The sequence below is a fragment of the Oscarella lobularis genome, chromosome 4 (genome assembly GCF_947507565.1).
Source record: "Oscarella lobularis chromosome 4, ooOscLobu1.1, whole genome shotgun sequence".
NCBI lineage: Eukaryota > Metazoa > Porifera > Homoscleromorpha > Homosclerophorida > Oscarellidae > Oscarella > Oscarella lobularis.
Window position 1 is genome coordinate 1,199,508 of NC_089178.1, and position 12,563 is coordinate 1,212,070.

Here is a 12,563-nt window from a genome sequence, read left to right on the forward strand (position 1 = left end):
GACCTTTGGAGTTCTGCTGTACTCTCGTGCCTAAGTTTGTAAAAGTCTAAAGCGAGCGTTCCGAGGGCTCCTACGATGGTGCCTACGGTGGTAGTCAAGCTTGCGATGGCTGCTAACGTCTTAGGGTTCACATTCATAGTCTAGGCCGGCAGGACAGAGTTTGTAACAATGGGTGGAGAGCCAATGACGTGGCCCTTGTCGCGCACGCGCCTTAAATCAGCCAATGAAGTAAACATTTATCGTTCTATCGAGACCTCGTGAAAGAAAAACGCTCGTCTAAGACGAGTTCGAATTGTCTAAGCTTGAGACTTCGCAAATCGAAGCTTCAATAAATAAGCTTTGATTTTAGCCCTGACGTCTTTTTAGTTGAGGGGGACGTCAATCGAGAAAAAGCGGTTTGAAAGTTTTAGGACCGCCGAACGCATTAGGAACCGCACGTTTTCTCTATAAATAGCTTCTAAAATTTACGAGAGCGTAGGGATTTTGGTCGGCTCATTATCTATGGTTACAAAATCGCAGTAACAGCGTCCCATAATGCGTTCATCACGTGACTGTATTTCAAAAGTGTTCTAAAGGCAGATACGTGTCTGGAAAAGGCTGTCCTATTAATTAAACAACAAATTAAAAGCAGTTCTTGGTGTCCGGATGTTTTCTGGCTTCTTCAATTTTTTTATAAATCGCTGGCCTGTTTTCTCCTTCAAAGTATTTTCCTACATGGCTGTAATTCACGGAAAAATTCGCCTCATCTAACGGCTCGACGAGATCGAGAAAATTTCCCGAATTGGCGTAAAGATATTCACGAAAAATTTTTTCATCTATGGCATTCTTGTCCAGAAAGTCGTAGGCCATTTCGAAGAACTTTTTGCATTTCTGGCGGCATTTGCTCACTTGTCTATCACGTGGCTGCATCTTAGCCGATAATCCCTTGCGCTTCGCCCATTCCGCTGCAACTTCCTCTCGCAGTTTCGATATCGGCACCAAATCGTCCGAGTCGGCGGCATCCGATTTTTTATCGTTGTAAAAGCGAGATATCTCTTCAAGGCACATTGAAATGGAAGTGTACGACCTCTGGAGTTTTGCTGTATTCTGCATTTGCATTAGGGTTTTCGTTTGTTTTTGCTCGTGTCGAAGTTTGTAAACTTCCAAACCGAGCGTTCCCACTCCGACGATGGTGCCAATAGCGGTGCCAAGAACTCCTATCCAAGGGCTCACGTTCATGTCCGTGTGATGAAGCCGGCCGACCCAGAAATTTTTTCAACACAGCGTGCGCTACACGATAAGGTCCACGTCATAGAGCACTTGCGTTTCAAGTCTCGTGCTCTACATCCAAACGCGCAACATGATCGAACCCGCCTACGCCTGCCTACGCCTTGCCTACCGGAAATACGGGTACGCGAGAAACGGTGGGCTCTGTGACGTCAATCGCAAGTGCTCTATGGGCAACTTCATCGGGCACGTCCTGCCAGGATGCTTCTTCTTCATCTTCGGCCTATGGTGGATCATTCGCTGCTCGTTTATCTACTATCGAGGAGCAGGAGTGAGTCGTAGTGGCTCGATTCGCCTCTGGCTGCCGTTACGTTGCTGTCGTCGTTCCGAACGCGCCCTCGTTCGATTTTCTTACGAGGGACTTATTATCATTGTCTGCACGCTTGTCGGAATCGTCGGCGAGCTGACGTGGGGAGATTGGCAACTCGTCGCTCGAGACGGTCACGGTCACCACGCCCACTTCGTCCATTTGAATAATTTTGAGCACGCGACAATGTTTTCTTTGTTTTTCATCGTCGGCTTAATAACGGTTATAGAATCAATGGTATCGTCTTCATTGCAGTTTCCAGTCGGTATAGATAAACTGGCATTAGCATTGGCATATGCCGTCGAAGGTCTCTTATTCTTTTATCATTTGGACGGGAGACCCGGAATGGACGTGCGACTTCATGAATTGCTCATCTATGCCATACTTGGATGCGTCGGTGCCGTACTTTTAGAGATTGCCTTTCCGACGAGTTTGCTCTGCATTATTGCTCGATCGTTTTGCAGTCTTCTTCAGGGCAGCTGGTTCTTTCAGATAGCGCACGTTCTTTATGGTTCGTCGCCATGGGAAGAAACGGATGAAAATTCTGGATTTGTTGTTTTGGCTTTTTGCTGGCACATACTGGGGATTTCAATGGGCAGCCTAGTTCTATTCTTATGTGTCAGTTGTGTCGTATCGAAGTGTTGCGACCATCGAGCTGCTTCTAGAAATGGGTGGACGAAAAAAGAATGCAAAGAGGAGGAGAGTCCTATGCTTCAGCTTCAAGATCAACAGGAAGAAAGTTCAACGGTGTAGAAATGTTTTGTCTGGAGCTCACCTGACATATCATTTAGAAATTCTTTATCACATCTATATGACAGTGGAAATATATTTACTGAGCACGTGCATGACGTGAGGAGACCAATTAGCATTTAGCGCTTCTGTTCCGGTATCCACACTGGTAATGGGCACTTTTATCGGGCACGTTCTGCCAGGATGCTTCTTCTTCCTCTACGGCCTTTGGTTCCTCGTTCGTTGCTCGTTCATCTGCTTTTATCGACGAGCAGGGGTGGATCGAAGCGGTTCAATTCGCCTCTGGCTTCCTTTTCGCTGCTGTCGTCGCCGTCGCCGCTCTGAAACAGAAAGCGGCCTCGTTCGATTGTCCTACGAAGGACTTATCGTCATCGCCTGCGCTCTTATCGGATTTGTCGGCGAACTGGCGACAGGCAACTGGCAACTCTACGTCGTTCGCGAGAGCGCGACTCATCACCCGTACGTCGAATACATACATATGAATAAATTTGAGCACGCGACGATGTACGCTTTCTTTTTTCTCGTCGGCCTCGTAACTGTTATAGACTCCATGGTATCGTTCCAATTGCAATTTCCCCTTGGTATAGATAGAGTATCATTTGCATTGGCATATGCCGTCGAAGGTCTTTTGTTCTTTTATCATTTGGACGGGAAGAGTGGATTGGAAGTGCGAGTTCACGTGCTGCTCATCTATGCTATTATTGGATGCGTCGTTGCAACGCTCTTAGAGATTGTCTTTCCGACGAGTTTGCTCTGCGTTACTGCTCGATCGTTTTGCACCGTTCTCCAGGGCAGCTGGTTCTTTCAGATAGCACACGTTCTTTATGGTTCGTCGCCGTGGGAGGAAACGAGTGACAATTCTAGATTCGTTGTTATGGTTTTTTGCTGGCATATATTTGGGATTTTGGTGGGCAGTTTAGTTTTATTCTTTAGTGTCAGTTTAGTTGCAATGAAGTGTTGCAGTCATCGAGTCGATTCTAGAAACGAGTGGTCGGATAGAAAATTGGAAGAGGAGAGTCTCATGCTTCAGCTTCAACAAGAAGATAATTCGTCTGTGTAGAAACAAGGAGGAAAGGCACGAATCATATAGAACTCAGACAGTGCAAACCATTTATTTGAATTAAATTAATAAAGCACCGCATCCGGGAAATCAGGTGTTGACGTCATCTAGTTTGGCTACAAAGTAAAGAACGAAAGAATGGACCGTCTAATACCGGTCATCAACAAGCTCCAAGACGTCTTTGCGACAGTCGGTCGCGAGTACATCCAACTGCCGCAAATTGTCGTAATGGGGACTCAGGCAAGCGAGAAAGCGAATCGTCGTCCCGTAGAACCGATCTCCATCGCACGCAGAGTAGCGGAAAGAGCTCGGTACTCGAAAACATCGTTGGAAAAGACTTCCTTCCTCGCGGTAGGTCCGCGAAGTAGCCAGTGTGCTGCGATGACGTAGCGTCGTTTCGCTAAAAAAAGGTGCGGGAATTGTTACTCGACGACCTTTGATTCTTCAACTGGTTCACACCGAAGAAACCGAAGGTAATCCGAGGTTTTAATTTTAAAAAAGTATTCGTGTATCTAATTATTAGAATACGGGAGGTTTCTTCATTTGAACGACGAAGTAAGTTCTCTCGCGTCAAAAAATTGAAACGATTTGAAAAATTTTTTGTTTAGAAATTCGACGATTTTAGCGAAATCAAGGAAGAGATACAGAGAGAAACGGATAGAGTGTCCGGAACAAATAAAGTACAATTCCTAATTTTTATTTATTTATTTATTTATTTATTTATTTATTTGATAAAAGGCAATATCGTCCGATCCAATTCGCCTCACAATCTATTCTCCTCACGTACTCAACCTGACGCTCGTCGACACGCCCGGAATAACTAAAGTACGAGAGACCAGAAAAAGAAAAGAATGACGTCGTTTAATTAAATTACGTTGCTATTGAGGTTCCCGTCGGCGATCAGCCCGCCGACATCGAAAAACAAGTTCGCGATCTCGTCGTGTCCTACATCAAGAATCCGAATTGTCTAATACTCTCGGTGACGCCGGCGAACGCCGATCTAGCGACGAGCGAAGCGCTGAAGATCGCCAAATACGTCGATCCGGAGGGAAATCGAACGCTCGCCGTGTTGACCAAGTTGGATCTCATGGACAAGGGAACTGACGCTCTTGACGTTCTAACAGGAAGAAGTATGTTGAGAGAACCTATAATATCATTGGAGATCTATGTAGATATGGTTCTAGTTATTCCTGTAAAGCTTGGGATTATTGGCATGGTCAATCGGAGTCAATATGACATCAACGTCAATAAGGTTGTATTGATTCAATGAGAAATTGTCTGGTTGTTGTATTAATTAAAAGAGTCGATTTAGCCTATTCGAGAAGCTCTTCTCGAAGAGGAGAAATTCTTCAAGCAAAACTACCCGGGATTGGCGTCGAAATCAGGCACAATCTACCTCGCTCGAACATTGAACAAGGTATAAGAAATGTGTCTCAAAAAAAAGATTGATCGCGTTTTTCTTTTTCGCGCGCGAAGCTCTTGATGCATCACATTCGCGAATGTTTGCCCGAGTTGAAAAGTCGCATCAACGTCACGCTGAACCAGCACCAAGCGACGCTGACGAACTACGGTGAACCCGTGCGCGAACGCGGTCCACTTCTCCTTCAGATCATCACGAAGTTCGCCACGATCTATTGCAGCATCATCGAGGGAACGGCTCGCGATATACAAACGACTGAACTGTAATGCGATTAATTAACAAATAGTATAGTGATGACGTGAGTGAGCGAGTTCTCTTAGGTCGGGTGGAGCTCGAATTGGATACATTTTTTATGACATTTTTGGACGCGCTTTGAGGTCGGTTGATCCCCTCGCCGGTCTGACTCGATCTGACATTCTAACGGCGATAAGAAATGCAACGGTAAGAGAAGACTCGTTTCCTCTGTCTTGGTTTTTTTTTATTTGTCTTGCCTTTTTTTTGTCAGGGTCCCAGACCCGTTCTTTTCGTGCCCGAGATTGCGTTTGAGTTGTTAGTGAGACGGCAGGTTAAACGACTCGAAGATCCCAGTTTGAGATGCGTCGAATTGGTTTATGAAGAACTGCAGCGAATTATTCAGTATTGTATCCGAAGTGTAAGGCGCACTCTGACGTAGTAGTTGCCTTTGAGAGCAATGATTCTCTCTCTCTATCCAGATTCAAGACCTCCAGAGGTTTCCCCATTTGCAGGAAAGGATAGTCGAAGTCTTGATGGGTCTTCTTCGCCAACGCGTTTCGCCGACCAATCAAATGGTTTCCAATCAATGAAGCCTCTTTCCTTAGATCTCGTACGCGATACAAATGATATAGGTTGAAAATTTGATTTCTATTGAATTGGCATACACGAACACGAACCATCCCGATTTCGTTGGCGGCGCTGCAATCGTATCCGACTGGGTATTGAGAGAGCAGGTCAGTCAGTTCGTTGACGCGTGGAGAAAAAAAAGGGAGGATATTTTCGTTTTTATAGAGTCGTCAAAAGAAACGAAAGCAGCAGTTAGCGGTAAGAAGTTCTGTCATGTTTCCACACCATGCACTTGTCGCTCGTCATCGTTGTTTTTGTTAGAATGCAGCACCAGCTCAAGAAGACAAAAAGGTTAACCAACGATTCACCTTTCTTTTTTTTCCTTTTGATTGGAACGCGATTTGTCAGACTACTTCGAAGGGAGAGTCCTTCGGTGTTTGGCTGCTTGGCGGCCGCAGCGCTAATAAAGAGAAAGAGCAGGCGGCAGCAGCATCAGCGGAGGCCAGCACTGAGCACGAAACGGAAGATACTTTAGCACCTCTTGTCGAATCGTCTCACAGTACTTCTGTTGATACTAGTGGCTGGAAATTTCACTCTGACTCGGTGTGAATGCTTGCTTTGCTTATGTTTTTTTCAATTGAATTTTTACTTTGTAGCCGGCTGAGAATCTCTCGGACTTGTCTACGAAGCAGAAGATGGAAGTGGAATTGATCGGTAACAGGTTTGATTTTTAATTAATTCTGTAGTTTCTAACTGAGACTTTAGAGAAATTGATTAAAAGCTATTTTAACATAGTCCGGAAGAATATTCTAGATAGGTACGGTGGGCGGGATAAAAGACTATTTTGCACTTTACTAGATCTTTTTAGCATTCCCAAGACCGTAATGCACTTTCTTGTGAATAACGTCAAGGAAAGGCTACAAAGTGCACTTGTCAGTGCACTATACAAGGTCTGCATTTAGTATCCGGTTGGGGTCATTAATTATGTACATATAGGAGTCGGAATTTGAAGATCTCCTCGAAGAATCCCAACAGATTGCAATAAAACGTCAAGAGGCAGCTGATATGGTGAAGGTATGCATGTGCCTAGTATATAGAGAGACAGACTATACAAGAGGCATTACACAGGCTCTACAAAAAGCGTCGGAGGTAGTCAGCGAAATTCGTGACATTCAACTTTGGTAATGACGCGTGACCCCATATAAATTTGTTGTTCGGGTAAAATATAGAACAAGATCACGTGCACCGGGCCCGCGCTGTCCTTGAGCATGCGCGAAGGCCGCTCAAAAGTTTCTTGCGCCGCGCCAAACATGGAGAACTCTTACTTCGACGACGTACGTCTCGTGCGAACGAGCCGCTCTCCTCTCCAACTTGTCATTTAGGACTATCTCGACGACGCGGACGTCGAACTGGAAGAAGAAGAGCGAGAGCGCATTCAAGAAGCAAGTCCCGTCTCATTGACAGCCTCATTCCCTTTCTAAACGTCGAAATAGATCGACGATCTCGTCTCGAAGGCTCTTCCCGAAGCGCCCGACGACTTCGTCGACGAGGAAAGCGAAGAAAACGACGAGGAAAACGACGAGAATCGACGAGGACTCGTATCGGAAGACGAGAGTCGTCGTCTTCAGTACGATCAACTCGAAATACTCTACGCGGCGCAGAATCGACAGATACGGCAGCTCGGCGACGAACTCGAACGCGAAAAAGCGGACGGCGAAAAAGCGAAGCGAATTTTGAATCATCATCTCGCCGCCGCTCGAATGGAAATCGAACGCAAAACGAAAGAGTGAGAAGAAAATCGCTTTTTTTTCTCTCGCAAGTCTCAAAATTTTGAATTTTAAGATTCGATCAAATTATTCGTCTTTTGGAAAACGAGAAAAATCGGAATCGTCACTTTGAAGCGCAAATTGAGAATCTTAACGTCGAAATTCAAAGTCTTATCGATGCGAGAGATAAAGCCATGTCCGACTTGGTCGCCTCTCGTACGGCTTTGGATAGCGTGAAGCAACAGCTTCATCAGGTCAATCGGTCCGAAACGCTGACGAGAGCAAGGCAAGACCATGAGCGTTCATTGGCTGCTTTGACGCAAAGACATCATGAAGAACTATTGGCAATTCGTCAGGAATTGGACGTTGCTAATCAAGGCTTGACTGCAAAGGTCAGAATTAATTAATTAATAAATTAATTAAGGGTATTTGATTTTGATAGGATACTGAATTGGATCATGTGCGTGAGCAATTGGCCAAGGCTCTACGCGAAGGCGAAATGGCGAAATTGGATCGAGCCGAATTGGTCAATAAATTGACTCGTAATTTGGAAGAGAGTCAATCGCGGAATCAGCAGCTTCTGGAGTCCGGTGAGTTGGAGAGACAGATCGTTCTAATCAACATAACCCCCCCCCCCCCCCCCCCCCCCCGGATTTGAACTTAGGAGGGTCTCATCAGGTGGCTGAATTGAAAGTTCAATTGCAACGACTGGGAACGGCTTGTCAAGAGAAACAATCCGAGAACGACTCTCTACGCGTAAATAAAATAAATAAATTATAATAAAAGTTGATGTCTTTATTTTGGGAACCAGCTTCAAATTTCTGAAATGGACAAGAGGATTCAAACGGAGAGGCAAGAGAGCGAAGAACGTTTAAATAGCACCATTGCTCAGCTTAGAGGGACGAATGGATATAAGACTTGTTCCACGTACGTTGTCTATATATTTTTCATTTTCTTTTTTATGTCTCTTTCTTTCTTTCTTTCTTTCTTTCTTTCTCGCGCAGAACGGAGACTGATTTTGTTCAGTTGAATTTTAGTTTTGAAAACGTTGTTGGGCAGCTTGAAGCGAAAGAGCAAGAAGTCTCGAGTTTAACCAATCACGTGGAGCAGCTGAAACGGGTCATAGAAGACGAACGGCGGCGCCGATGCGAAGGCGAAACGCGCGCCAATCGCGCCGAAATCGCGACTCTCGAAGCAAATAACTCGATAGAAGTACGAAAAGAACTAGAAAAGCGCGTAGAAGAACTTGAAATTGAATTACGGAAGGTGCCGGGAAGAAAGATACGTTCAAAAATAAAATTAATTTTATTTTCTCGCTTTTCTAGCAAACTGCTCGGCACGAAGAAGAGAAAAAAGAGAGCTTGGAAAAGTAGACGTTTATAGCTATAATTTCAAAAGAATCTAATTATGATTATTTAGATGTCGTCAAGGATGCCTTCAGCTTCACACGGCTTCCTACGAGCGTCTTAAAGAGACTCTAAAGCAGGAACACTCGAAACAGATGAACGATTTGAGGTACAGTTATTAAAATATACATAGAGTCAACTACGCTCATGTTTCTAGATCTGAGTTGAGGAGTCGAGAAGTGAATGCAGAAAGTAGAGAAGCTCAACTTCGAAGAGAAATGGATGAGGTAGGGGAGAACAGTTGTCTATAGAGCGCGCGTTCATTTGATTTTCCTGGCATGCAGCTTGAAGATGAGAAGGAAAGGTCTGTGGAGGAGCAACGTCGCGTTTTGAGTGAGGAGCATAAGATGCAATTGGCTCTGCTGAAGGCGGATTGGCTGCGGGAAAAGGACAAGGAAATTAAGGAGGCGGTGAAGAACGCCGTGCAAATTGCGCGATCCCAGTGGAAGTGCGACGCGGAGCGCGAACGACGAAGCGACGAAGCGAAGGTAAACCAGTCGAGAGTAGCACTACGAACGATTGAGAATGAACAGAGAAGCGAACTGGAGGCGCGTCGTCAAAAGGACGTCGCGTTTCTTCAATCGCACGTTCGACGACTCGAAGACGAATTGAAGCGAACGAAATTAGCCAAAGAGGAGGAAGCGTATCGGACGAGCGAGCAATGGGAAGCGCGAGTCGACGAATTACAGAAGGCGCTCTCCGATTTGCGTCGGCGCCACGACGAACGCAAATCGGACGAATTGGCGAGACGACGAAGCGTGGAACTCGCTCACGAAGCGGCCTTGGAAGCGGTGAAGCGAAAATATGAGAAGGAATCGAAGACGAGGACGTTCCATCGTTCGGCGTCCGTTCATTGCCAGACAGAGTCGTCGAAAGACGACGCTTTCGTCGCAAACGTCAAGGCGTTATATGAGACTGCTCTGGCGAAGATGAAGTCGGATACCATGGCATACGTGAAGAGGCTAAGGAAGCAGATGGAGATCAAATCAAAGTCCTATAGTTAATTAATTAATTTACTCGTGCTAAAGGTCCTGTACAATGTAGAATAGTATCATCGCTTTTCTTTCCCTTCTCCCGTGGACAAGCGATGCGTTTCTATCAAATAATTGCAGAAAGCGGAGACGGCGCCGTGACCTCCACCAGTCGGCGCGACGTAGTCGGCGGCGAGTTTCACGGCGAGTTCGGCATCGTTTGGTGCCGCTCCAATTCCGGCTCGTTCAATACATTCAAGATCCAGCAAATCGCTTCCGATGTAAGCAACCTACCATTCAAGTTGTCTTTATGGAGGAGTTTATATGTTTATATCTACCTGCTCCCACGCGAAATCCGACGCCCTTCTCCACTCGTCGAGCCGAGCCAATTTGTCGAGTGCAATTTCTGATTTGATGACGTTCGCGTTGTCGTCGTTCGAGGCGATGAAGCGGACGTCGACTTCCATTCCTTCGACGCGTCGTATGCTGTCTTCGTCGTAGGTACACTTCGTCGTTCCGTCGTTAGCAACCAGAACCTTTCCGTCGGTCAGCGTTCCTTCGACGCTGCAAACGAGCAATTTGATGCCAGTTTGTCGTCGCGACGGATCGTATCCGTATTGTCGAACTTTTTCCTCGGCGATCAACCAGTCGTCCGGATCATCGATATCGACCGAAAGATGTTCCGGCATTTCATAATAGCCGACTTTGTCGCCGCCCTGCGACGTTTTCGTCTCGAACAACGCGCGCATCGACGTTACATAGACGGCGCCTGTTTCGTAAAGATCTGCGCCCTCTACTTCTAGTGGCGCCGTCGCCGAGGGATAGTCGACTTCTTTCCAACGCGCGCAATGTCGACGACGCGTCACTGTGAACATGCTATCGTACGAACCGCGGACGTACTTGACCATCATTTCGCGGTAATGTTCGGGTCGAATGCAAGGAGCTGTGGCCTGAGCGCGAACAAGAACGTCACAATCTGGCTTTTGAACGTCGACAAATTCGAGAACGCTGGCAATCGAAGGCGTGCTATCGCGCGAGACGTCAGCAGCTCTCCAGTGCACCTTAGCACCCCCCTGACGAGCGATGCGAGCGATTTCCTCGTGATCAGTCGACACCCAGACCTCTTTAGCGACTAGTACCTTTCGTCGATAAGTTTTTCTCGTCGTTTCTCTAATGCTTACCTTTGGAATCGATCATGGCTCGCAGCGTCCAGTGAAGAAGAGGACGACCGTGCAAAAGCTTGATGTTCTTCAGAGGAATTCCTTTCGAACCGCCACGAGCGAGGATCAGTCCTATCGCGTTCTTTTTCATTCCCGAAACGACAAAGCACAACGAACAGAGCGGAACAGCCGGGCAATCTTTTCAAATATAAAAAATGTATTTACCACGGTACTGAAGGAAGTTGTTTCCCTCTAGTGCCCGCCTCCCGGCATTCGACAATTTTGCATGAGATAGCTGCAGAAACTTCCAACGGCGCCCTGACCGCCGCCCATCGGAGCAACGTATCTCGAAGCGAGACGCACGTCGAGTTCGGCATCATGAGGAGCGCCTCCGATGCCCACCTTCAAAATGCATTCCTTATCGAGCAAATCATCACCGATGAAAGCCACCTAAAGAAAAAAAATCATAATCGTGTGTGTCGCGGGTATTCGTGTACCTGATTCCATTCTAATTTCATTTCCTGTCGCCAGCTGTCGACTTGGGAAAGTTTGTCTATGCAGCCCATTGCAATAGACGCGTTCATGGCATCGGCTCGATGCTTGTGAGCGTCGCACAACGTCGTCGAAACGATTTTCACGACGACGCCCATCCGTTCGATTTTCTGAATCCCAGCCGCATCTCGACTGTGATACGATCGCATTTCCTTGCCGTCGTCGCTGACATACGTCTGACCGTTGGTCAGCGTGCCGTCAGCGTTGACGACGAGAAGTCGGATGACGGGACGCGTTCCCTGCCGCAAATCGCCGCGCGTCGGATCGTAGCCGTACTTGCGCACTTTGCTCTCGGCAATCGACCAATCATCGGGCACGTCGATATCAACGAACATGTTCGACGGCATTTCGTAATATCCGACGCGTTTTCCGCCTTGGAAGATGCCCGTCATGAGCAGATCCGGCGTCGTCGCGTAGATGGCGCCGTCTTCGCATAATTCGCCCCGCCAATCCTGTCGTCTCGGACGATTTTTCGGATTGAAATTCAACGCTTCGGACGACGACGTCTCGTCGACTTCTTTCCATCGAAAGTCGTGACGTCGCGTCACCGTGAAAATGCTATCGAATTCGCACTCGACGTATTTTTCGACGAGTTTTCGATAGTGATCGGGCGTGATGCAGGGCGACGTTGCCTGCGCGAGTAGAACGACGTCGCATTTGGGTTTTTGAATTTGAACGAATTCTTGCACGGCGGCAATCGACGTCGTCGTGTCCGTCGAGACTTCGGGACTGCGACGATGAACGCGTGCCCCACCCTCTTTTGCGATACGTTCGATTTCGTCGTGGTCCGTCGATACCCAAATCTCGTCGGCGACTGAAGAAAAGACGCGATCGATCGAGCGAGCGAGCGAGCGAGCTCGTCGAATCGCTTTCTCTCCTTACCTTCCGAATCTCGAAGCGAGTGGAGAGTCCAATAGAGAAGAGGACGACCGTTCAGGAGTTTGATGTTCTTCAGAGGGATGCCTTTCGATCCTCCTCGCGCCAAGATCAGCCCTACGATCTTCGGGTTCTCCTTGACGCGTTTCTTGGGGCTCTCCATCTGAGTCCTTGATCTGAGTCTATCTGCATATATGTGCTACGGTATGTACGTTCTGCGGCATTCTG

General features: G+C 47.0%; 6 protein-coding genes across 8 annotated transcripts; 4 read left to right on the top strand and 2 right to left on the bottom strand.

The window, feature by feature from the left end:
• Nucleotides 1–1,393: 1,393 nt before the first annotated feature.
• On the top strand, nucleotides 1,394–2,416 carry LOC136186312 (transmembrane protein 45B-like). The gene has a single exon (XM_065973597.1). It carries the CDS (start codon nucleotides 1,436–1,438, stop codon nucleotides 2,324–2,326), a length of 891 nt encoding a protein of 296 aa, XP_065829669.1. The 5' UTR covers nucleotides 1,394–1,435; the 3' UTR covers nucleotides 2,327–2,416.
• A 58-nt stretch (nucleotides 2,417–2,474) lies between these two features.
• LOC136186311 (transmembrane protein 45B-like) lies at nucleotides 2,475–3,464 on the top strand. Its single transcript, XM_065973596.1, has one exon. The coding sequence runs from the start codon at nucleotides 2,475–2,477 to the stop codon at nucleotides 3,381–3,383; it is 909 nt and encodes a 302-aa protein (XP_065829668.1). The 3' UTR covers nucleotides 3,384–3,464.
• A 19-nt stretch (nucleotides 3,465–3,483) lies between these two features.
• Nucleotides 3,484–6,847, top strand: LOC136186316 (dynamin-1-like protein). 2 transcript variants are annotated; one of them, XM_065973603.1, is made up of 22 exons: nucleotides 3,484–3,623; nucleotides 3,677–3,734; nucleotides 3,794–3,856; nucleotides 3,907–3,938; nucleotides 3,992–4,063; nucleotides 4,122–4,208; nucleotides 4,270–4,513; nucleotides 4,568–4,635; nucleotides 4,696–4,800; nucleotides 4,860–5,065; nucleotides 5,124–5,244; nucleotides 5,309–5,455; nucleotides 5,517–5,612; nucleotides 5,670–5,771; nucleotides 5,830–5,862; nucleotides 5,926–5,955; nucleotides 6,013–6,207; nucleotides 6,261–6,318; nucleotides 6,370–6,421; nucleotides 6,473–6,554; nucleotides 6,601–6,678; nucleotides 6,733–6,847. In XM_065973603.1, the coding sequence occupies exons 1-22, from the start codon at nucleotides 3,522–3,524 to the stop codon at nucleotides 6,787–6,789; spliced, it is 2,088 nt and encodes a 695-aa protein (XP_065829675.1). In that variant the 5' UTR covers nucleotides 3,484–3,521; the 3' UTR covers nucleotides 6,790–6,847. The 2 variants fall into 2 exon arrangements, with proteins under 2 accessions (XP_065829675.1, XP_065829676.1); XM_065973604.1 differs by lacking the exons at nucleotides 6,601–6,678; nucleotides 6,733–6,847 and having other exon boundaries at nucleotides 6,463–6,554.
• LOC136186314 (centrosomal protein of 152 kDa-like) lies at nucleotides 6,827–10,142 on the top strand. 2 transcript variants are annotated; one of them, XM_065973600.1, is made up of 13 exons: nucleotides 6,827–6,938; nucleotides 6,987–7,046; nucleotides 7,098–7,390; nucleotides 7,447–7,762; nucleotides 7,813–7,960; nucleotides 8,035–8,126; nucleotides 8,182–8,297; nucleotides 8,375–8,636; nucleotides 8,696–8,739; nucleotides 8,790–8,885; nucleotides 8,934–9,003; nucleotides 9,061–9,264; nucleotides 9,310–10,142. In XM_065973600.1, the coding sequence occupies exons 1-13, from the start codon at nucleotides 6,873–6,875 to the stop codon at nucleotides 9,778–9,780; spliced, it is 2,238 nt and encodes a 745-aa protein (XP_065829672.1). In that variant the 5' UTR covers nucleotides 6,827–6,872; the 3' UTR covers nucleotides 9,781–10,142. The 2 variants fall into 2 exon arrangements, with proteins under 2 accessions (XP_065829672.1, XP_065829671.1); XM_065973599.1 differs by having other exon boundaries at nucleotides 9,061–10,142.
• On the bottom strand, nucleotides 8,709–11,064 carry LOC136186323 (N-acylneuraminate cytidylyltransferase-like). Its single transcript, XM_065973613.1, has 3 exons — nucleotides 10,929–11,064; nucleotides 10,086–10,879; nucleotides 8,709–10,037 (listed from the first exon to the last, which is right to left on the bottom strand). Exons 1-3 carry the CDS (start codon nucleotides 11,056–11,058, stop codon nucleotides 9,828–9,830), a joined length of 1,134 nt encoding a protein of 377 aa, XP_065829685.1. The 5' UTR covers nucleotides 11,059–11,064; the 3' UTR covers nucleotides 8,709–9,827.
• LOC136186322 (N-acylneuraminate cytidylyltransferase-like) lies at nucleotides 11,038–12,548 on the bottom strand. The gene is made up of 3 exons (XM_065973612.1): nucleotides 12,342–12,548; nucleotides 11,405–12,273; nucleotides 11,038–11,357 (listed from the first exon to the last, which is right to left on the bottom strand). The coding sequence occupies exons 1-3, from the start codon at nucleotides 12,496–12,498 to the stop codon at nucleotides 11,160–11,162; spliced, it is 1,224 nt and encodes a 407-aa protein (XP_065829684.1). The 5' UTR covers nucleotides 12,499–12,548; the 3' UTR covers nucleotides 11,038–11,159.
• Nucleotides 12,549–12,563: the final 15 nt, after the last annotated feature.

Coding starts and splice junctions, on each gene's coding strand:
- LOC136186323 (XM_065973613.1), bottom strand. CDS start 11,058: ATGAAAAAGAACGCGATAGGACTGATCCTCGCTCGTGGCGGTTCGAAA. Junction 10,880..10,928: donor AGCCATGATCGATTCCAAAG/GTAAGCATTAGA, acceptor GAAAGGTACTAG/TCGCTAAAGAGGTCTGGGTG. Junction 10,038..10,085: donor CGGATTTCGCGTGGGAGCAG/GTAGATATAAAC, acceptor CTTGAATGGTAG/GTTGCTTACATCGGAAGCGA.
- LOC136186311 (XM_065973596.1), top strand. CDS start 2,475: ATGGGCACTTTTATCGGGCACGTTCTGCCAGGATGCTTCTTCTTCCTC.
- LOC136186312 (XM_065973597.1), top strand. CDS start 1,436: ATGGGCAACTTCATCGGGCACGTCCTGCCAGGATGCTTCTTCTTCATC.
- LOC136186316 (XM_065973603.1), top strand. CDS start 3,522: ATGGACCGTCTAATACCGGTCATCAACAAGCTCCAAGACGTCTTTGCG. Junction 4,636..4,695: donor ATGACATCAACGTCAATAAG/GTTGTATTGATT, acceptor GAGTCGATTTAG/CCTATTCGAGAAGCTCTTCT. Junction 5,863..5,925: donor AACGAAAGCAGCAGTTAGCG/GTAAGAAGTTCT, acceptor TGTTTTTGTTAG/AATGCAGCACCAGCTCAAGA.
- LOC136186314 (XM_065973599.1), top strand. CDS start 6,873: ATGCGCGAAGGCCGCTCAAAAGTTTCTTGCGCCGCGCCAAACATGGAG. Junction 7,961..8,034: donor TCAGCAGCTTCTGGAGTCCG/GTGAGTTGGAGA, acceptor ATTTGAACTTAG/GAGGGTCTCATCAGGTGGCT. Junction 8,740..8,789: donor AAAAAAGAGAGCTTGGAAAA/GTAGACGTTTAT, acceptor ATGATTATTTAG/ATGTCGTCAAGGATGCCTTC.
- LOC136186322 (XM_065973612.1), bottom strand. CDS start 12,498: ATGGAGAGCCCCAAGAAACGCGTCAAGGAGAACCCGAAGATCGTAGGG. Junction 12,274..12,341: donor CTCGCTTCGAGATTCGGAAG/GTAAGGAGAGAA, acceptor TCTTTTCTTCAG/TCGCCGACGAGATTTGGGTA. Junction 11,358..11,404: donor TGAAATTAGAATGGAATCAG/GTACACGAATAC, acceptor TTTTTTCTTTAG/GTGGCTTTCATCGGTGATGA.